Source organism: Lontra canadensis, unplaced genomic scaffold (assembly GCF_010015895.1).
Source record: "Lontra canadensis isolate GAN:19392208 unplaced genomic scaffold, GSC_riverotter_1.0 scaffold4, whole genome shotgun sequence".
Taxonomy (NCBI): Eukaryota; Metazoa; Chordata; class Mammalia; order Carnivora; family Mustelidae; genus Lontra; species Lontra canadensis.
This window is the reverse complement of record NW_022630998.1, coordinates 30,338,516-30,361,870: the sequence shown is the minus strand read 5'-3', so window position 1 is coordinate 30,361,870 and position 23,355 is coordinate 30,338,516. Positions and strand designations below refer to the sequence as shown.

The window sequence follows — 23,355 nt, the reverse complement described above, 5'->3', positions numbered from 1 at the left end:
TTCGTGTTACCCTGAGCCGGCAGGTCACTTTAACACTTTAATTCTGGAAATACTCTCTCTTCAGTCCTGGCCCTCTTGAAATCCTTCATGCCTTAACAGTTCGATACTTCTTTTTAAACAGTACCTTTGCTCATCATTCTTCCAAGATTTAGTCTAGACATAATACTTGATCAAAAATGTTGAAATGACTCATAAATTACATGTTTTGGCAATTTGGCTACACGCCCTCAATCACTATACATTTGCTCCCAGGTTACTTCCCTTACCAAATAAAGCTCTGGTATTTTGCAGTTCTTGAGTGTTCTCATCCTCCATATAGTGTCTATGAAATGATTTACCCTTATTTCCAATATTTGTTTTTTTTCCCAGACAAATCTGTTATGGTTAAGGAAATTAATACAAACCCTCTGAATTGAAAACAGATTTTGTTTTCCCACTATGTTAAGTTCAGTGGTCTCAAGCAAAGCGATTTTGAATTGTTTTGACCTGAGTTAGGAATCAGAAATTTAGGGATATTTCTCCATAAAGTCGCAGATTAACTGGCAGTTATGATGGAACAGTGAGGGAGGTTTACAATATACACTGAAGGAAATAACTGAGATAGTGTTTTCTATTCATACCTGAAATGCTTTTTTTTTTTTTTAAGATTTTTAAAAATTTATTTATTTGACAGATCACAAGTAGGCAGAGAGGCAGGCAGAGAGAGAGGGAAGGAAGCAGGCTCCCTGCCGAGCAGAGAGCCCGATGCGGGGCTTGATCCCAGGACCCTGAGACCATGACCTGAGCTGAAGGCAGAAGCCTCAACCCGCTGAGCCACCCAGGCGCCCCCAGAAATGCTTTTTGAGTTCAAAGTTCAACTAAAAAAAAAAATAGTTGTTCTAATTCATTTGGTTAAGTACATCCTTTCTAGTTACAGTTATAACAAAAGTTTAATCTGTGTCAGTTCAGTGCTGGAAATGTAACTGTAGAAAGACCATGCTGTGCAAAGCAAGGCACATAGTATATATAAATTTTGTTGTATTTCCTAATTAATGGTATAAATTGTCTGAATAACTGATTGACACTGCTCACAGATTTTGGACTGAATGTATGGGTATTTCAAGGCTCTTAGTGGAGGACAAGGTTAAAGTACTGTCAACTATTAATACTGTCACTTTCATTCAGAACCCAATTTCTACTGTGTCTAGGGGGGGGTGTGAATTAATGTCTTCATATCTGAAGCAAGTCATTTAGGCTCCTGAAGGTTCACTCAGAGAAACGGCAATATAATAGAACAGCTTTAAGATGCAAAACAACATAAAAAAATTTCCCCAGAATCTCGACATGAATTAAAATACAGGTAAAATTAACAGAAACATTTATCTTTTCCCATCTTATTCAAAAGGTGCCAATTTCTATTTTTTAACCTCTTAAACTGTTCTCACTCATCTGACAGTAAGACAAAATTGGGAGGCTCTTGAGAGTTTGTTTTTGTTTTTATTACACAACACAGGATGATTCTGTTGACTTAAAATCACAGGAAATAGATTTCCACCTTCCCCCTTTTTTGATGCCAGAGTTGCATTCGAATTATTTTGGGATTGGTTTAGGGCGAAGTAAAAGAAACCATGGAAGGCAGTGTATGCATGACATAATTATGAAGCTATGTTTGGAAGCCAGTAGTAACTTGCTGATTTAGACTGATGAGGCTGTCGTATTCACAATGCTGCTATTACTCAGTTACTTTGATATTGAACATCTAGTGTTTACTGAACACCATAGATAGTTCAAAGTGGTCCCTAAGAATCTTCAATTCCTTTCAGCTTCCTATGATCCAGTAACTTCCCAAAGGCTTTGAAGAGAGTGCAGGTCCTTGCTTCCTAGAAATCTTTCCTCTGCACCCGGAAAATGTACACAGTGCAACCGCCTCCGCTTCTTGTGCGGATGTGTGCGTTAGGAATCATGGCTGCTTTAGGCAGTGACGAGTATAAGCTTTTGAGAGTTGCTGAAAATATGTGACTGAACTAATGTTACCTCGCCTTTACAGACTATGCAAGTGAGTCTCCGGAGAGTATACTATTGTATTCCTGGTCCAAATTAAGGTTTGCATGGATATATTTAACCTTGTTTACACATACACCGAAGATTTTTTTTTTTTTCCCCAAGTCTTTTTGTCAGGCAGAAGGGAACATACACTTAACTTCAATTTTGAGGTAGGTAATAGTAGTGAGAAAAAATACAAGACCCTCTAGGATCCAACCTCAGTTCACTTTTAGGCTTATGTCTTGATACTCCCCAAGTGGCACAAGCTAGGTGCTTATAGTTAATAATATACCACTGGTGCTTCTGCAAACTACTCTTAAATTCAGCTTAAGCACTGCTTCTCTAGCAGGAAATTCTTACCTCTAAGGTGTCACCGTTATTTTCTTCTAGAATCCTGGCATTATTTCAGTAATAAGCACTATCACATTGCAGTTTCTATAAGTAATTTCATCTCTCTCATCCACTGCACTGTGAACTACTAGAGGACAGAAATTATGTACTTGCTTTTCTGTCTTCAGTGATAAGGTACTACATGTACTCCATAAATGCTTCTTGAAAGAATGGTCAAATGTATAAATTCTATTTACAAAATGCTAGGTCTTTCCCACAAAACTAGGGAGAGACCTGTTCATTTTTTACTTTGTCACTTCATTCTGACCTCTTCTAGGTCCTAAGAAAAAATGGGACTTATCTGCCTATTACTAAGGTGAAGGAATCTTTTACAAATTACCTATTACTATTCTTCCCAGTATGAAGGGGCTATTTTGCATTTAAACATGGAAAATGCCTAGCATAGGAGCACAGGCATTTACAAGACACTGGATTTGAATCCAATTTTTTTTTAAAGCCGTGCAGGGAATTCAACAGATTAAATGGCCTTTTGACCATCTTTTAAGACTGCCCCGAAAGAAGACCAGTTCCTGCCATGGACACAGCTGAGCCCATTCAGGAACTAAAATATCAGCACCGAACAATTTCCAGGAGAGATGGAATAAAAAAATTCTGGAGCCAGGAAAGAGGTTACACAGAGTATTCAAACCTTGGTAAGCTATGGACTTCAGTGCCCACCCACATATCCCTTCTAGCCCTGCAGTAAGTCTCTGTGACAGAGACAGTCCATCTGATGCTAAATCAATCCTTAATCCTCTTCTGCATCCTACCACCCCACCAAGAATACAACAGGAGTCTCTGAATATTCTGTGGGCCTAAAACTACCTACGCTGCCCTTTGGGTTAGAGAACAGGATTCAGTGGTAGCTCTTTGAAAAAACTACATTAAAGAAAATGCTAATTGCTTTTCTTCATAGAATCATAGAATCCTTTTCTCTGTGTCCCAAAGAGCTTGTGTTTCAAAAGGTCACAGTGTCTAGGGTCAGAAATGAGCTGCCTCCCACTCTGTTGAGCATCTACACACAGCAAAATTTTTTGTATGTTACCACAGATTTTTCAAAAAAATTTCTTCCTCTACTTTCCACCTAGCTTCTCCAAAATGCCAAATTTAAAGAAATGCCCTAGAACTGATTATCTAGAATATTCTTCCCTTTATTCATACTAGATTTGTGCTAGCATATAAAAGATTAGTTGACATAGCTTTTGGAAAGTCTAGTTGGCAGGAGAGTGGGACAACAGATGGGCTCAGAAACCAGACCCAGAAAGGTGAATTACTCTGCATGTATATGCTGATAAGAGTACTATTTTTAGGATACTCTGAAAATTCTTGACCTAATGCAAAGCCCAAGAGACAGTTCAGAGTAGGCACAATGATCATAACCTGATTCCCTCTCTAAAGCAAAATATGTAACTTTTGGCCTGAGAGATATGCCAAAAATGTAAAATAAACAATTATATTGATAGCCTATAGCAGCTTTTATCTTTTGTGAGAAAAGCAAGCAATGTTTAACAAGCTTTACTTATGTTTCCGAGAATTCTTTTCAAGTACTTTAAAGTGGTCTTTAAAAATAGATGGCTTTTAGTTCCAAACTTTGTTTCTACAGAAAGAGATACTGGCAGCCTCATTTTCAAATAACTCTAAATAATTTTCTTAAAAAAAGAAAAGGAATTAATAGCTGTAGACAATATCTAATTAGTACTACCTACAATGGGCAATTTTTAGCTAAGATGTTTATGTTCCTTCTAGCTTGAATTTCAATTGAAACTGAAAAAATGTTAACTGAACTTTTAATAACGCAAAATTTTTTAGTCATATTCCAAATGTTTCTCTTGCTTTGATGGAAACTGTTGAAGGTATTTCCTTGTTATCAAAACCCAAAGACACTTATGACAAGCTATAAGGATAACAGATCTGAAAGCTGTTCATCATCACCTACTGAGTTATTCAGAAGATTCTCGTTCTAGTTGACACATAAAAAGTAAACTAGACACATTAAAGTGCTGTATTTAAAAACAAACAAAATACTTTGTGTTTTGGGGCAGTTAAAATAAGTAGAGACCTGACACTAAAAAGAATGAAAAACACAAACAGGATTATCATTCTGTAATTGTTCTATTTTGCTATTTTCACTTTAAGTATGCAGTCTTATTTAGAGAATGACAGCCGGTCAAATTTTCAGAGGCTACTATACCAGTCAGTTATTCTAAACTCTTTTATGCTAAATATGAACATCTTCCCAGTACTACTCTTAAGTCTGATCTCATTTATCTTCCTCCTTAAGAACTGCATAGCTTGTTTTAAATAGCTGAAACACCTGTGATACACTAGCGAGTTTGCTTCGAGGTACTCTGTTAATGCTCTGGTATGACCAGAGGAAAAAGCAAGCATTATTAAATATGAATGCAATCCTTACCAACACAAATTGAACTTTTTCCCCAATAAAAAAGCTAGTCCAGAAAAATGTCTCATTCTATAAGGATTTATCATTCCCAAATCACAGTGAAAGAAACTTGGGTCATTTACCAATTTTGTTTTCTATTATGCGCCTTAGAGATACCTCATGAAAAACTGGTATCTGACATAACAGAATAACATTTGCAGAATGTAATATTGTAGTGACAGTACTGAGGTTGATTGTTACAGACATATTAAACTCTTTGAGTATTAAATGGTTACATCCTATTTATATAGAACATTGGTCCAATAATAAAAATAGAGAACAGCAGCTGGAAATTTATCTCATTCAATGTTCAGAGATAAAAGGGTTAACCATTCACTCCATTATTTTCTGTAAGTCCTTTCCCATACTGAAATCTGATGGCAATTAAATTCTGATATTCTTCCAAGCTACTGTATGAAGAGAATGCTGAAGGCCATCACTATACAGCATACTGCAACGTAAGGACTCTTCCGTTCACCTATTGAAAAAAAAAGGGGAGATGTTTATGTTGACTAACTGAGTTTAAGTTATCATGGATATGATAAGGTTACTACGGGAGTAACCGTAGTTACTAAGGGAGAGGGGTACATGAGGCTCAAGATAAAGTTCTTAGCTAGGGGGCCCATACATTTGGGGAGATGGGCCAAACAAGCAGTGGCTGCAGCATAAAAGCAAGTACAATACAAAATGAGCTAAATTATGCTTTTAAAATTTATTTGACAGAGAAAGACACAGGGTGAGAGGGAACACAAGCAAGGGGAGTGGGAGAGGCAGAAGCAGGCTTCCCACTGAGCAGGAAGCCCGATGCAGGGCTCGATCCCAGGACCCTAAGATCATGACCTGAGCCGAAGGCAGTCATTTAACCGACTGAGCCACCCAGGAGCCCCAAGAAAGAGACTCTTAACTATAGAGAGAACAAACTGATGGTTACCAGAGGGAAGGTGGGTGGGGGGGGGGGGGATGGGTGAAACAGGTGGTGGGGATTAAGGAGTGTATTTGTCCTGATGAGCATTTCGTGATACATGGAAGTATTGTATCACTATATTGTATATCTGAAACTATATCGTATCACTATATTGTATATCTGTATATCTGTATATCACTGTGTTTTGGGAAAAAAATCATTTTAACACTGTATGTTAACTAACTGCAGTTTAAAGAGAAACTTTGATTACTCATGGGCTAGAAATGTAGAACTTAAAACAGCCACTTTTATGAGTCAATTTTCACATGTGTTTAAAAGTTGTTTTTATTTAGAGATTTTCCTTTGCCTGAAGTAGAATGGAGTTGGCTTGTGAAGCTGTCTTATAAACAGTGACCCTGTGATTTTGAGTTATCCCAAACTCATTTTGTTCTTTCCTGCTTTTCATTTATTGAAGGGCTGTAGAGTTCCACAAAGCACAAGGCATTTATGCTATTTTGAGGGTGCATGAGAAAGGAAGAAGAAGAGGGAGTGATGTGCTACTTCTAGAAATAATCATGGCCATATACTTGGTGTTGTAGTAGAGACTATATATACTCCCCTCACTTGTTTTTCTATGTTTAAAATCAGCTCTCTTGGGGAACCTGAGTGGCTCAGTCAGTAAAGTGTCTACCTTCAGCTCACGTGATCACCCCAGGTTCCTTCTCCCTCTCCTCCCCACTGGTGCTCTCTCTCACTATCTCTGTCTCTCTCAAATAAAATCTTAAAATTAAAATAAAATAAAATAAAATAAAATAAAATAAAATAAAATAAAATCAGTTCTCCTCCAGTAACTAAATTCCTTCAGCAAGGACTGTTTTATTTGACAAGTTTAGTTAATTACCTCTGGAAAATGTCAATCTTGACCATCCTCTCAACTAAATTCCTCAAGGTCATTTTTTCTTTTCAGAGCTTCCTCAAAGAGCTCACATAGTTATGTTGTTACTAATTTTACCTTTGTGTCTGCTCAGTGACAATATTCACAGAAGATAAACACATATAAGTAGAAGAAACATTCACTGTTTTTCTGAAAGTATTTTTCTGTCCATAGACATTGGGCTGCTTTCTAGCTAAAGGAAAATTTAAAAAGTGAGACAACAGCATTTTCACAATGCTGCTATCTCAATAGGGAAAAAAAAAAAAAAAGAAAGAAAAACAATTTAAACTAAAAAATAACTTGGGTCATCATTTTTAACTAATATTAATTTTTTGGGCAAATTATCAAACAAAACAAAACCTTATTCAGACATAATTTTCAAGTGGATTTCATAAGCAAGCCAGTCACTCTAATTAGGGCTAGATACTCTAACTGTCCAATATCGTCTTATTAAACACCTAAAAGAAAAAATTAATATTGCCCTAAGTTCTCCATCTGTTGGAAATTAAGTTTTGAGGAAGTTCTTCTCTTCCTCATCTTCCAACTTAGAATGCTATAATTTACACATGGGTTTCATTTTCCTGTTTTTGATTTTCTTGAAAGAGACTGCCATGTGGTAGAACTAAACATCTTTGGTTGAACTTGGGTAAGAATGTTACTTCTTGTCTGGTCTTCAGTCTGTTTAAGTGAATGTGAAACAGTTGCTGTAACGTGATGTGTAACATGATAAGATGATTTGGCTGGACCTTTTCCTATTAAAATTGTATCCTTTCTTGGTGGATATATTCTGTGTCAAGATAAGAGAGGAGCATGTGGCTGAGAAAGTCTGCCTATCAGCATCAACGTTTTTGGGGCCATTTTGCCAAAATGAAAAGCTACTGCTTTCACATAATTGTCATGAACGAACACTTTAACTGAACCATTTAACGTATGGCACTCATACAGTCAAGAGAAAAAATGAAAATAGTAACTGACCAAGCAAAAAGAAAGGCACAATTTATAATTAGACATCAAAATAGATGATATCACAGGAAACCATTAAGAGAGCTATAGACTAGATGCCTTAAACTTTCAGCTATACTTTCAAGTAACCATTGTGAAAAGGGTCACCTGGGTTGGCTACTGAATGAAGCTGTATATACTTCTCTAATTTATTACACAAAATGGATTTAAAATACCTTCACATTTAACTTAAAATCCCTTAATTTAAATATTTTATTTGTGAATTAGCAACTTCATAATATTAAGATGAAAGCTCTATCTCCTAACTCCAGACTTCTTATATTTTTACCAGTGAAATATTCAGTATTCCTCTGATCCAGAGAATTTTACTGTATTTGAACTGTCCTATTCTTCCACTATGTTCTCTTTTTGTAGTTTACTTGAGGTATTCTTTGCACTCTGTTCCTTGACAATATTATTTCATTTTCTTTGCTGACTTGGCTTTGAAACAGTTTGCTTTACACATATTTACATTTACTACTAGCTATCAGAATTAGCCATCAAGGGTGCTCTTCTGTCTCTTGATCTCTTCCTTCTCAGTTATTTTTAAAGTGATTAAGATTTCTACTGTTATTTTAGGCTTTGCAGCTGTTGAGAATGATTGGATGTCAGGTAAGTCTGTACCACAGATCTCTGTAAATCTAGGCTGAGCCCTCTCAACTTTGGCCCTACTGACATTTTGGGCTCATTCTATGTGAGGAGCTGTTCTGTGCACTATAATATGTTTAGCAACATCCATGATCTGTACTCAGTGTATGTCCCCCCACCCTAGTGGTGACAACCAAAAATGTCTCCAGACACCGTTAAAATATCCTGATTGATAACAACTTATCTAGGCTATACCTGTGCTTTACCTATCTAAAGTCAATGATCTTTTCTACAAAAGAAAGATTCACATGTCTGTCACCATAAGAGATAATAAGTCCAAAGAACATTGAGGAAGGACAGTTTAACATGTTAAAAGCACAGTGAATTCTCAAGAAGATGTCTGTTTCAATAATCAATACATTAAGATGAGGGCCTAGAAAGTACTTTTCTCTGAAACTATTTATAGTACACTGTCATTTTCTATAGTAAGACACCTGAAAGACCAACAAATCTTGTGATCTCATCGTAACATATTCTGAAAGGACTTCTATGTAATTTGGTATGAAGCTTACAACTTCACTGTTAATGGGTCTTGCCTAGTATTAAAAGCTCAAAGGAAGAAAACTTGCTCTTTCATAATTATTTATATCCGTGGCTAACAACGTATTTCTAAAATTTGTTTTATTTAGAAAAATTTCTAAAAAGTTACAAAATCTTAATCTGTAGTTCTCAATGTTTAATCAATTTCGTTTCCTGTTATGGACCATCTTCTAAATCTTCCACATCTATGATAAATGAATCCAAAAGAAAACATAATACTCTGGATGGAACACAGCTTATCTAAGGGACATGACTCCTAAATTCCCCCTCCTATTTAAAGTGATTCACTGGGGTAATTCAGGCTGTTGTCAGACTAATTATACTGTCAAATACAGCAACTTTTTTTTTTTTTTTATGGAAGTCATACCTTTATAAAAGAAAATAGTTACATACAAATTAAATATTGGAAGAGTACTAAAACCTAGCTTTTTTTCAGGGGGTCGTGTAAATAATTCTAAAGAGGAGAAATATTCATTTTGTTTGGTCCAAGTGGAACAATCACAAATTGCTCTGTAATGCTTTTTTTTTTTTTTTTTTTTGAATTAGCTATGTTAAAAAGGGTAAAATCTATTATTTAAGAACACTGGTGGATTACATCAGTAAAGTACATTTTAATTCATTCACTTGTCAATCATTTCAGTCTCTACTATGAACTAGGCACTGTGCTAAATGTTATATACATATAGGGATGGGATAAGAGTATATTATTATTTTAACAAAAACATACTATGACACTACTGATTTTACTATGAGAAGTTAGAAGATAATCATATTTAACTTTAATCAATTAGAACAAAATTCAGTTATGATCACATGAGTTTGACAGGTGAAACAGTTAATGCTTTCCAAAAGCAACAAATAACATTCTTGGACTTAGCATACAGGAATAAAGTGAGTAATTTTAGACGACTGTTTAGCGAGCCTTCCATTAGATGGAAAATTCATCCTTTTATCAAAATAGTACACGTTATACAGAGCAGCATGCTCTATAAGAATGTGTGCATTCTTATAAACTGTGCACATTTGTCTAAAATCTCAACACTAGGAATGCATAGCATTTAATATTTGAATTAGATTTTTCCTGTAGTTTCCATCTTCCTGCTAATTAAGTCTTATGAGGTATCTACCATGTCTAGTATTAAATAGCATAAGGAAAAGAGTTTGGGGGAATTCGACAAACTTTTGCAAAATTGCTCAAAACTGGGAAGCCTGCGGTTTTAAAACAGATGTTTGCCTTCTGTGAATATGGCATAAGTAAACTGCCCAACAATTTACAGCTGAAGATGTGGCGATTTTAACAGACACTTACCAATTCTGGCGCATTTCCAAAATATACCCAACAATCTGCATATAATAAAAAAAGGAAATAGTAGCTATTAATTAGTGAGAAAGGTAAATCATTTTCTCAGTAACCTACAGAGGATTCAATACAAACTGGCATTTTACCTTTTGATACTTCAAAACTGAAATTTGGTATTGAGCTATCATTTATGTAGGAAAGTAGGACACACTTGCTTATCAAATGTCAGTGTATAGAAACTGTTACAGACTGGAATATATGTTGTATCCTAGGTTAAATGCACAGTAAATTAATACGTGCAGCAAAAATGTGCACAGGGTTTTTTTTACTGTAGAACTGATTCAGTCAACTTCAAGTGCTTAACTCTCAAAAGTAGAAAATATATATGTCAATTTACATAAACATTAATTTTTTTTAAAGATTTTATTTATTTATTTATTTGACAGAGAGAGAGAGAGATCACAAGTAGGCAGAGAGGCAGGCAGAGAGAGGAGGAAGCAGGCTCACTGCTGAGCAGAGAGCCTGATGCGGGGCTCGATCCCAGGACCCTGAGATCATGACCTGAGCTGAAGGCAGAGGCTTAACCCACTGAGCCACCCAGGTGCCCCTAAACATTAATTTTGAGAAAATGGTAAATGAACACAGTTGGTTTGGGTGTTTTTGCCATTAAAAAATAAAACTCACACTAAGGAAATTATTTTTTATAGAATGTAGTTATATATTTAAAGGATTTATAACCATGAACTCCAGTGATAGCATTTACATAACTATGTCACTCAATAAGGAAGGATATAAAAATAGGTGCCTATGTTTTCAATTTAAGTACAAAATCCTAGTTTAGGGTAGTCTGTGTATGAGTTAACTAAATAGGACATTTAAAACACATACATTCTGGAAATAAGAATTAGAATGAAGATGTTCATCACCATTCTTTGAATGAATATACTATGAATTAAATACAAATTATATGCATATATCACTTATTCAGCATGTATAAAAAGTAGAAGATTTAAAACAAAATCAACTGAGTCACTGAGATAGCTAAAAGATATGAAAACATTGTAGACAACTATTTTGTTGCTCTGACAAAAGAAGAGAATTATGAATGGTGTTATACATAGCTACAAATCAAGATAAATTAGTAGTACTTACTGCAGTAGGTTAGGAGTGGTGTAGTAACAAAACTGAAATATGTAAATTCCAGGGAAATTTAGGTTATGCTTTTTTTTTTGGGGGGGGGCCCCCGAAGAGATGGCTGGCTGATGAATAATTATATATGAGTGGTTAAGAATGAAAGAAATTACTGGTTCGATTAAGTTCTATATATATTCCTCCTTTGAAGTATAACTTCCTGACCCCAAATCAAAAAGTCTCATGGTTCAGTTGCCATGAAATGGGCAAAAATACAAGTTTATTTTGAAGGACAGATATTCTGACAGGTGCAAAAATTTTACTATAGGAGTAAAAGGACAAAGATTAAAGATATTTTTGAAAATAATATAAGGGCCAGATTGTGCCTAAGTTTAATCCTACTTAATTGGCTGCATAACTGTAAGCAAATTTTCTCCTTAATAGAAACTCACCCTCATAGGCTTTTTATAAGGATTGATTTCATTATTACAAAGAAATTCTTCAGAATAGTAACTAATGGGCTGTGTTCAGTAATACATAGATTAAAGGCACAAGTGACTGGGGCGCCTGGGTGGCTCAGTGGGTTAAGCCTCTGCCTTCGGCTCAGGTCATGATCTCAGGGTCCTAGAATCGAGCCCCACATAGGGCTCTCTGCTCAGCAGGGAGCCTGCTTCCCTCTCCTCTTTGCCTCCCTCTCCACCTACTTGTGATCTCTCTCTCTGTCAAATAAATAAATAAAATCTTAAAAAAAAATATAAAGGCACATGTGATAGTAACTTTAGATGTCACTTAAAATTGGCTTACATATCATCAAAAAACTAAAGACAATCGGTGAGTCATTTGCAATGCCATGGTTCCTTGATTCTAAAAATCTACTGAGTATAACATGCCCATAGATTTAAAGCTATTGTGGATGAGGGACCCAGTGGCAGGACACCTGAAGCTCATCCATGGGAAACTCAGAGTCCCACAGAACATAATCTAAAACTGTAAGATCACAATCAGGATCAGTTCAGGTGTGATAACCTAGAAAAAACTCAAAGCTTCATTAGGGAATTGTTACAACACATATACTAAAAACTATATAAATGAAAAAAATTCCCTAACTCAAGCAACTTAGAGATTCATCAGTACTACTTAGGCCTTTCCCTTATATTTCTCTACCTAGACATATTTCTGTAATATGCCAAATGCTATTTATTAAAGATTATTTACTTATTTATTTATTTGAGAGAAAGAAAGTGCATGTGCGTGCACAAGCAGGCAGAGTGGCAGGCAGAGGCAGAGGCAGAAGCAGGTTCTCTGCTGCTGAACAGGGAGGCCAGACATGGGGGCTCGATCCCAGGATCCTGGGATCATGACCTGAGTCAGAGTCAGCTACTTGACCAACTGAGCCACCAGCTTAACCGACTGAGCCACCCACGTTCCCCAAACGCTATTTATTATAACACAGGAACTTTATTAGTTAGGAAAAACCAATACAATTATGCCACTTGGTTTCTACGGCTATAAGTCAATAAGTATATATGCTGATAAAGCTAATCAAGTCTATGATAACATGAAATAAGGCAAAGTAGCAATAATTTATTGCTGCTTTTTAGTTCTGTATTACTTGAAGCAGCAAAAAAATTATTTTCAAAAGTGAAATTATCAAGAACCTGTGTTGTCCAGTTAGCCTACACATCTCTACTTAAACATGGGATATTCACTATAATGAAAGGACAGTTTATTATGAGTCTCAAAAGAACATATACTATAAAAGGACAATGACCCATTAAGCATTGCTCCCAGAGAAAATATTCCCAATGTACAAGTCAAAATGGGGCCGAACATTTATATAAATAGAAGCAAAGTTTTAAAAAAAAGCCTTCAAGCAGCTGACTATATGAGTACATGCTTCAAAATACAGAAGTAGGCATGCTAGTTCTTTGGTCTTATATGTAGGAGAAATATACTACTACTCAACCTCTACTGTAAGGTTGGCAGCCCTGAGAACTCCTTCTTTAATGTAGCATGTAATGGATGTATTCCTGCTCCCCAGAGAATGAGGAGCAGACTTTTCCACATGCAACCTACTTTCTCCATAACAGCAGCAGCAAAGCATCGATATTCTATTCCACTACTACGTGACTGTTTTTATAATGAAATAAACACTTAAATATCTTACTAGGTAGATGATATGTATTATATTACAATACCAAGCCAAACATCAATGAGGATGTTTACTGCTTTCTACCATATACTTTAAGGCAATAGGGGTTGCAGAAGGGAAAGAATAAAACCATTTAGTTTCATGGAAAGGATTCATGCACAACTAAGCAACAAGTAAGATTACAGAACTTCAACAAAGGAACAAAATACTATGTAATTTCATCTGATTTTTAAAAATGGACAAAGTAAGTGAAGACTAAGTGCAAGAGGACTTCAGAGGAAAAAAATGTGATGAAAAGTCAACGTCTACAAAGGAAGAGGGTCATTGTCACAAAAACTGTTGGGCAAATAACATCAGCAGGTTAAATAAAATCCCTCAGGCTAACAGAAACAGATGATCAGTATATTAGAACAGGATTAGGGATTTTTAATATTTCAAACTAGTTAGAGGTTCTATTTGTGCCTTTATATATATTTCAACAACCCTAGGAAATAACAAGGAAGAAATGGTAACAAAAGCTAAATAATTTAGATGACACAATGTTGGAATAAATGCTAACTATGTCCTCATAGAATGGAGGTAAAGGAAAAAGAAGCTGAAATTATTACTCTCATAGCTATCACCTTGCCTCTTGCAGATTTTTATTAGTTGAAAAACAGAATTTGACCTTGCAGGATCCTAATTTGGCCCGATACAGGTGCTGGAGATAACTATTCCTATGTGAAATATATTCTTTCATTCTTTTATTTCTTAAAACGATTAAGTAGGTATAGGCTTTTATTAAGGAACGATTAAGACAATTTCTCTTGGGGCGCCTGGGTGGCTCAGTGGGTTAAAGCCTCTGCCTTCAGCTCAGGTCATGATCTCAGGGTCCTGGAATCGAGCCCCACATCGGGCTCTCTGCTCAGTGGGGTGCCTGCTTCCTCCTCTCTCTCTCCTGCCTCTCTGCATACTTGTGATCTCCCTGTCTGTCAAATAAATAAATAAAATCTTAAAAAAAAAAGTCTTTACATTAAAAAAAAAAAAAGACAATTTCTCTTAGAAATTAATAAATATTCAAGGCAAAGAAAATTTACATAGCTTTCATCACATAGTCTCTGGTTTTTAATATACTTTTCCTTTTGGTTGAATTCAACATGTACTTTTGTATTATAAAGATGGCACTTTAAAATTTCTCTTCTGTGTGGTATTATATTTGAGCTCAATTTTTTTCAGGATGTGAACATATAATACAAGAGATGTGTCAAGCCCAAGACTTAATTTTTACTATTGCTTTAAGTTAGCTAAATATATTTCCCTGAAGATGTTTGCTTTCTGATGTTAATAGGGAACCTATATGATTCGAACAGTCTTAGACTGGAGAGGGAAATGTCTACATCATACTTTTTTATGGACACAGTGCTTGCCATCTGTTTTATGCTTCTAAAACATGATAACCAACTTTTTTTTTTTTTTAAATAACCAGCTTTATTGATTATTGCATAAAAAGTTAAGGCCAAATATTATCTTTGAAAGTGCTAAATTGCATTTCTAATTCCAGATGAAAAAAAACCTGTCATATCTTTTTAAGTGTACTTTTTATAGACACATTTCAGGTCACTTCTAATATCTGTCTTTTTATTTATTAAGATTCTGTGCATACAGAGATTTCAGATTTTTAAAAATGGAGAAAATAATGTAGAAAGCTGTTACAAAATGAAGTTATATATAGGAACTAAATTATTTAATGACCTTTACGGTAATTTACCCTCAATGTCTATAGGACCTAATTTGGGTGGTTAGATATCATTAATAACATACCCAGTTTTATTTCTGTCCAGGAGGCTGGGTGCCAAGGATCGGATATAAGCACAGGTACATATAAGCAGCAAGATTACAGTCAACAGACTCTGAAAATTGAAAATGGCAGACTAAAAAGAGAAAAAGAAAAAATTATTATCACAAGAAAAATAGCATAGGTAAAAAATGCCAGACAATTCCATATTAAGAATTATACTTTTGTTCTTCTCAAAGACAAACAGAATGGCATGTCTGTGAGCACTTAAAACCCCAAATCATAAAGTATTCCAAGAGTGTACTTCCCTCTCCATTCTTTAGGCTAAGGAATGCAGAAGATGTAATAAAAATTCTAAATGTGAGAACTTGAAAACACTACCGAAAATGTCATGGATCCAAAACCGAATCAATATGTAATTAATACAAATGTTTTAGGAGCCCAGACTACTAGGCAGGACACAGAGTTTACAAGCTCTGAGTTTGGCTGGCCATATGACTCCAGCCGAACCGTTAACCTCAGTCTCTCTTTCACATCTGTAAACTGGGTGGAAAGTGGGTATATAAGACTAAATGTTGGCTAAAGTTTCTTTCAATTCTGAAATTGTTAGTATAAGAATGCTTTAAATTTAAGCAATCATGTTCCATGCATTGACTAAACTAAGCTATTAGATTTTGGTGAAGGAAAACCACTTGCTCATTTACTGCTCATTCTTTAAAACTTATTTTACAAATTAACATGGGTATCCCAGGAAATCAGTTTTCCAGTAGAGGAAAACTGAGGTGAGCTGAGTCTATTCAAAATTCAGTTCAAGCATTATCTTTTCCAGGAAGTCTCCTTGAACCCATTGGCCTCCCCGTCTCCTTTTTTCATATAGAACTCTCCTTTCTGTTCTCACAGGAACTGTTAAACATTTTATAATGCTCATCCCTGAAAGTAGACAACATCTCATCAGGTATCTGACTGTGTACCTACCACACAGGAGACCAGAAGTAATGACTTAAAAACTAAAACAATTTTTTGAAAGTGCAGGAATACCACTATATATCGTAATATAAGAATAATATTTCCATTACAAAAGGTAGATAAAATGTATCAATCTCACATAGTACCTAGCAACATGCTTATTTAGTAAACTCAGAAAGCCCTCCTATGGTGTCAGAAGTTAGACAAAGAGTAAGAGTTGCAAAATGTTTTGAGAAAGGCAAAACTGTTACTTTGAAAGAAACAACTGTTAAGTGCTACCTGAAAAGCCCAAAAGAACCTAGTGAAAAACAATCACACAATAAGGGAAATTGAGTAAGGTGGCTGGGTACATAAGTAAAATATTTAAATCAACAGCCTTCAGAATGACATTACCAACCAGCTGAAAGACATAATGGAAAAAGAGAAACCAGAACAAAAAGCTGATGTATCTAAGAATAAGCTTAACAAGAAATGCAGCACTGGTATTAAAGAACAAAATTGACTAAACATTTAAATGTACTGAAAAACCTTAAAGTAGAATGGAGTGGTATACCATGTTCTTATATTGGAAAGCAAAATTATAAAGCTAATCTATAAATTTAAAGTCGACTCAATACCAACCAATTATTTTTGAAATACACAACTGATTTTGAAGTTCATATGAAAAAAGAAATAAGCAGTAACAGCCAAGAGAATCCTAAAACAAGAACTAGCCTTGTCAGAAACTCAGTATTTTTAACCTGTTATATATTTTTATGATAAATATTTACAAACTATTCAAAATATTAAGAAATTACACATGCCACTCATCAATATTCTTAAAGAAAAAAAAATGCTTTCGTACAATTCTAAGCAGTGGGGAGAACAGCACACAAAATTTCATAATCAGCGTATCTTCAGCTGTGTAAACCTTTATGTAAACAAGAAGGAAGAAAGCACTGATTATCTTTGGAAAATTTTTAGCCCAATTCTCAACTCTTTTGGATTTCTCAGATTTTCTAAGTGTTATTTTTATGGTCTGAAAAAGAGAAAATTTATTTGTAATTACTATTTAAATAGTTATTTTGTATGCAAATCACTTCTTCATGGATATACAAAGGATAAAGTTTACTATGTCTTGGTTTCTTATTGAACTGGATTTTAATTTTACATTTATGAGAGTAAGTGATATAAATTTTATAACTTGAAAAAAACCCAATAAATGAACTCTAAAGGTAAATTCTATATAGAAAAGACAGTATTTCACAATGTTTATCTTTCAAAGATATTTTGAACATTTGAGTATATTGATACAGTATTTGATAACAACTTCATGAAATACAAAGTACAGATTTCTTTTCAGTCAACATACCTAAACACATATTTAGTATCTACTCTTTTGGGAGCAGGAGGCTAGACACAGGATTAAAAAAATACATAGCAGGATTCCTTCCCTCCAGGAGTCTATAGCTAATGATAATAACTGATATTCACTGGAGGCTTGTTTAGGATTATTTTGTTTATCCTCATATATTTGAGTTAGGTGTTATTAATACCTGTATTTTATATATGAGACAACTGAGGCATACAGCAGTTATAAGCAAGTTAGAACAGGATATATATTCAAAAAAGTAACTAGCAATTCTTTGTAGCATGTATTAAGCAGCGACTGAACCATACTGGCAAAAAAAAATGCTGTTTTCATAAAGAAAAGTCAAGAAAAGTTTCAAGGAGAAAGCAAGGACTAAGTTAAGAAAGGGCACAATTAGATTGACAATAGAGAACAGGCTCCCAAAGAGACAAAATCATGGAAAACATCCTCACAGAATCAGGAATTTGCATGTTTAAGGAATAATGAGCAGGCTTACTATATCAAGCAAAGGACTGTTGTAGTAGTGTGGCTGGAAAATCAATTTGCAAAGTAGGTTTATCATGATCCTAATGGGAGTATCTAAATTTCACGATTTTTGCATTGTGTACTTTTTCTTTCCCTGAATGTTGTAGTGGAAAAAAAAATGCTTAAATGATAGGATGTCTGGGATTGGTTTCTAAATAATCCATTGTGTGTGATGGGAGGTGTGGGGTTGAAGAAACGCTGAGGATGTGAGGCTTCATTATACTCTTCTACCTTTCTATGTTTGAATTTTTATATAATAGAAGAATTTAAGAGGCACTTAGAGACATGCCTATTATTACAGAAGTGAGGTGTGTATATATACATTTGTGTGTGAAACCATTTATAAATGAAAAACCATTTATAAGTGTGCAATATATGATACATACAACTTTGTTTCTGGGGTTTATAGACCCTAAAATTTAAACAAATAATCTTAGGTGGTAAAGGCTTTTAGATGTACTCAGACTCTGACCAAACAAGAATGTTTCAAAGCTACAGACATTAGCCTACCATTTCTTACCCTACCTAAGCATTCCTTTTAATGCTTCGCATCTGTTGTCTGCTGATATAAACTTTTCATCTCAGGTTGAAAGGAAACAGATGTTCCTGCTCTTGTAGAAAAACAATTGGGATTTTCAATAGGAAAATGATATTAAAAAGGAAGAAGCTAAGAAAAAAAGTAAGCAAAACTGATCACAAAATAGAGGAAAAGATGATTAATAAAAGGTAATACGGGAAGTAAAATTCATTTAATGTTTAATTTTTTTTCAGATCATGAAATCTTTTTCAGACCTAGCTACTACTCTTGACTTTTTTTTTTTTTAAGATTTTATTTATTTATTTGACAGACAGATCACAAATAGGCAGAGAGGAAGGCAGAGAGAGAGGGGGAAGCAGGCTTCCCGCAGATCAGAGAGCCCGATGCGGGGCTCGATCCCAGGACCCTGGGATCATGACCTGAGCCGAAGGCAGAGGCTTTAACCCACTGAGCCACCCAGGCGCCCCTACTCTTGACTTTCTGATATGCTTCAGATAATTAGTGCTATTTTACTAAATAAATTATCAAAACCAGAAGGAAATCAACTTGATGAGTCCCTTTGCATAATCATTCTGAAGTAAATCACAATTTGTTAGGCCTTCTGAAATAATGATAATTCACTTTCATCTGGCCACCACTACAGCAGATGAAATAATTTATCAATGAAAAGATGAAGATTCGTTGATGCAAAGCTTAGTGCTAAAACAAGAAATTACTTGTGATGTTAATACATCTTTTTAAAAATTCTTTATTCAAGTCAATTTGAAGTTAGGAATATTTACTGCAATTTCAATTTTTATCATTTTACCTAAGAAGATACAATTTCTTGTTTCAGCCAGAAATGAATGTTCAAACTATTAAGTTTGGATATAAGGCAAGAATTCAGTGTAAAGTTTTGTTTTTAAATGTATATATAAAAATAGTTTAAGAAACCATCTGAAACATTAGGAATAGAGAGAAAAACAGGGGAGAAGATCCCAGCGGTATAAAGGCACGAAGAACCAATGAGAAAGGCAGCAGAAATATACATATTAATATGCTGAACAGTTGTTTGGAGTGCTCAGTGATTGGTTGCTAACTGTACTTAATCTATAGAAAAGCCTAAGCCTACAGTCTTCATTAGTCCTGGATCACTTGAGCTCCGTATAGCTTATATATTTATTTTTAGCACTATCAAAATAAACTGTTTAACCAATTGTTGATTAAGGGCCTTCTTCATGCATAACCGTATGGGAGCTTCAAATGTTGACTGCATCTTATGTGGAAGTAACGGACGTATTAATTCCTCCAGTTTAACTGAAATTCACTTTAAAAGAAGAGCTGAATACCAAAGACTTAGAATTTTTAAAACTCTAAATAGTAACAATTTTACTTGTTTTAAGACTTGCTGCTTTTTACACAAAACTAGTCATCTATCCCTCTCAGAAGGTGGAAGGAGACCCAGAAATGATATTCCTGACCTAATTGCGATAAAAATTATACAGTACTGCAAAAGTGGGTCAGCATTTTATCATTTACAAATCTAGGTCGGGCCAGCATTTTCCAACAAGTCTCTACTTGTAAATTTATATGTACCACTATTTTCTCTTAAACTGGAACACATGGAAATGCAGGGATAAATGAAGCCTGTAAATAAATATGCAAACACCCCCCACTTGCCCAAGATAAGTAATCACAGGTGATTAATAATATTTCCATTAACACACAGAAATACCGACCTTTGGTGTTATTAGCATTAAGTTCAACCTTTGTTGCTTACTGTAAGGTAGCACTTACTGTAAGGTAGGCAAATTATCTTGTTTAATTCGAAACCAAGAAACCAGGATTACTTAATGTTTTAATGTTAAGAACCTATCTCTTAACATCAGTGGTCACTATGCATTTGCATTATTTAGGAAATAAACCGATATACATATTTGCCCTTGGATAAATCTGTACCTCTAAATTATCAGTTTAATTTAATTTCACTTGTAAAATGAGGAGCTGGACTAAATACCCATTTGATCTCATTGGTCCTATTTCAAAAATGTAGACCTTTTCTACTGAACCTTTCCACTTAAAGAACTTTCATGGCTGTGAGGAAAGGTACAGTTCAGAGCAGAAGCACCTCAATTCTGTTCTCCACTGGTAACACAGGTGGTAATTTGCACTTATTTTCATCTCACTGTCATGGTATCTATAATTCATTTGCTATGTTTGTGTTGCTTAGTTTCAGAGCGGTTTTATAGACACCAGAGATCTAAATATAAAGCAACAAGGGGATCAAAGGTGTTAATTGGAGAAAGCATACACAGAACCATGATAAGCAGCAGACTTTAAAAAAATGAAGCAATAAATACCTCACATGTTTTTGATAATTTGATAAGACAAAAGTATCCAAAGGCCAAAGTGCAATTCCTGTTATGAAGAAAAGTGTTCTGACCATACAGTCAGAAATGACAAAGCCTGATAAAAGGGAAAAACTTTTCAATAGTTGGAGTCAAATGTGGTATGCAGCCTGGCTGTTCATAAGAGTAACTTGAAGCTTTTAGGCGCCTGGGTAGCTCAGTCGGTTAAGTGTCTGCCTTCGGCTCAGGTCATGATCCCAGAGTTCTGGAATGGAGTCCTGCGTTGTTGGGCTCCCTCCCTTTGCCCCTCCCCCTACTCATTCTCACAATCTTTCTCTCTCAAATAATAAATAAATAAAATCTTAAAAAAAAAAATTACTTGGAGCTTAGAAAAACTATTGCTGCTCAGAAATTTGAACTGAACTGGGCATGACTCTCTTTCCCCAGATGTAGAGTCATCTGAGTACTAACTCTAGCTGTCATTGTGATGTAGATACTAGAAGACCTGGTCTCTAGAAAACTCCAGCTACAGAGGGAAGAAATATAGGCAACCATGTATTGCTGTTTTGTTTGTTTGTTTGTTTTTTGTGGTAAGTGCTATGGCTGGAGGTACATTGGAGGTATATACACATGGGCTATGGATGCCCAAATAGAGACCCAGGAGAAGAAAACAGATGGGGTAGGGAAGGATTTTTGGGAAGAGATAAAACTTGAGATAAATCTTTAAGGATATTAAGAGGGAGAAAAAGGCATTCTGAAGTTTAAAAGTTAATGTTAATCTTAAACACAGTATCAGTCTTGCTAGTAGCTAGTTCGAAGAAGCTAAGATGATGAAAATAAATCTTTGACTTGTACTATGAGTAGAATAATTAAACTTCAGCATCTAGGAAGATATGCAAGAATTAAGAGTGACAATTTCTAGGGGCACCTTGCTGGCTCAGTCATTACAGCATGTGACTCTTGTTGCAGGTAGACATTATTAAAAAAAAAAAAAGAGAAAAGAAAAAGGAGAAGAAAGAGTAACAACATCTATTCTTTTTCAAATGAAAAAGGCATCAAATTCTCTAAATAAGTAACAGTTCTCTAATGGCACTCTAAAAGCACATGTACTCATCCGGTTGTGGCAGCTCGGCTAAGATGCTGGAGTATATTCTTGACTAAGAATAAACTGCCGTTTTCTAAGTTCTCCAGGAAAGACGCTGTGACTTGTGTCCAATCTATAATCAAAGTACTAGGGCCTTTCAATTAAACGCCTAAAGGTTTAGTGCTGTATGGGGTTCTGCAGGAACCTCTGGAAACGTAAGCTCAGTAGCTTTCATCCCACAATAGCTTTTTTGGGGGGTCATGGTTGTTTTTGATACTATAATAAAGGCATGCATCCTTTCTCCAGAAATATGCTCATAAATGCAACATCTGGCCCGTGGATTTCATTAAGTTCACCGGGTGTAGAGGCTGTTGGCATTTACCATAACAAAGGTAAAAGGGCTTGAGACAACTTGGGGGATTTCACTATTACACTACCACTACATCTGTCCTCTGCCATGCTGATTTTACGTTTTTTCTCTGCCTGGAGATCCAGGCATTTCTTTTGAAAACTTTTTGTGACTCATTTTAAATTTTCCTAAGAGGCCCAAACTATCAAAGGAATCTGCAATAACACAAAATAATACATACAACCTTAAAAATGTGTGGGGAAGGCAGGTCCGAGGTCAAACACCACCTTAAGTACATTCCTACAAGAAAAACCACTTCTCCGGAGATCGCCAATAATTAAAACCTACAGTTTGCAAAGCAGGAAGAGCCTGAAAGGTCACTACCTCAACAGACCCCAATTAAGATGTGGAGCTTGGGGTTTAGACCAACAGTGGAACACCTGAACCAGGCCCGGAGAGACGTCAGAGAACGCGAAATAATCCGCGCAAACTGAAGCTCCATGCCTCCAGGAGTCAGTGACCAGAAAGAGTCTGTATATACGACTGGGTTAAGGCAACCAGCGCAGTTCTCCGAAACAAGTCAGGAAGGTAGACTGTGCGGGAGGCGCTGGGACCTGCGACCGCGGGATCTCTCTGGGGACGGTGGGCCCTGGTTCGCCCCGGTTCTCCCTGGCTGGGCGTGCAGGGGCCACATGGTTCCCGGGCCTGAGCATCTTCCCAGCCCCGGCAGAATCAAGGTGGTGACAGGGCTCCCTGGCCCGCGCACCCAGGGCCGCCGCCCAACCCTCCAGCCCTAGCTCGCGCCCGGAGCCCCTTCACCAAGTTCAGCTGCGACCCCACCGCCCCAAATCTTACCATAGTGAGGCCGGCGAAGCCCCAGCCACATCACCCTTCCGGGCCCAGGGCGGAAGAGGCGTGCACGCCCCGCCTGCCCTTCTCGCTCCCTCCCCGCATCCGGTTGGGCCTGTCAGGGTCCCT

At 35.9% G+C, this 23,355-nt stretch overlaps 1 protein-coding gene and 1 non-coding gene across 2 annotated transcripts; both read right to left on the bottom strand.

The window, feature by feature from the left end:
• Positions 1-4,505: 4,505 nt before the first annotated feature.
• TMEM167A (transmembrane protein 167A) lies at positions 4,506-23,340 on the bottom strand. The gene is made up of 4 exons (XM_032847239.1): positions 23,233-23,340; positions 15,264-15,373; positions 10,190-10,224; positions 4,506-5,330 (listed from the first exon to the last, which is right to left on the bottom strand). Exons 1-4 carry the CDS (start codon positions 23,233-23,235, stop codon positions 5,260-5,262), a joined length of 219 nt encoding a protein of 72 aa, XP_032703130.1. The 5' UTR covers positions 23,236-23,340; the 3' UTR covers positions 4,506-5,259.
• On the bottom strand, positions 13,248-13,382 carry LOC116863991. The gene has a single exon (XR_004381892.1). It is a non-coding gene; the product is annotated as a small nucleolar RNA U109 (small nucleolar RNA).
• Positions 23,341-23,355: the final 15 nt, after the last annotated feature.

Coding starts and splice junctions, on each gene's coding strand:
- TMEM167A (XM_032847239.1), bottom strand. Junction 10,225..15,263: donor CTGGACAGAAATAAAACTGG/GTATGTTATTAA, acceptor TATTATATGCAG/ATTGTTGGGTATATTTTGGA. Junction 5,331..10,189: donor TTGGAAATGCGCCAGAATTG/GTAAGTGTCTGT, acceptor TTTTTTCAATAG/GTGAACGGAAGAGTCCTTAC.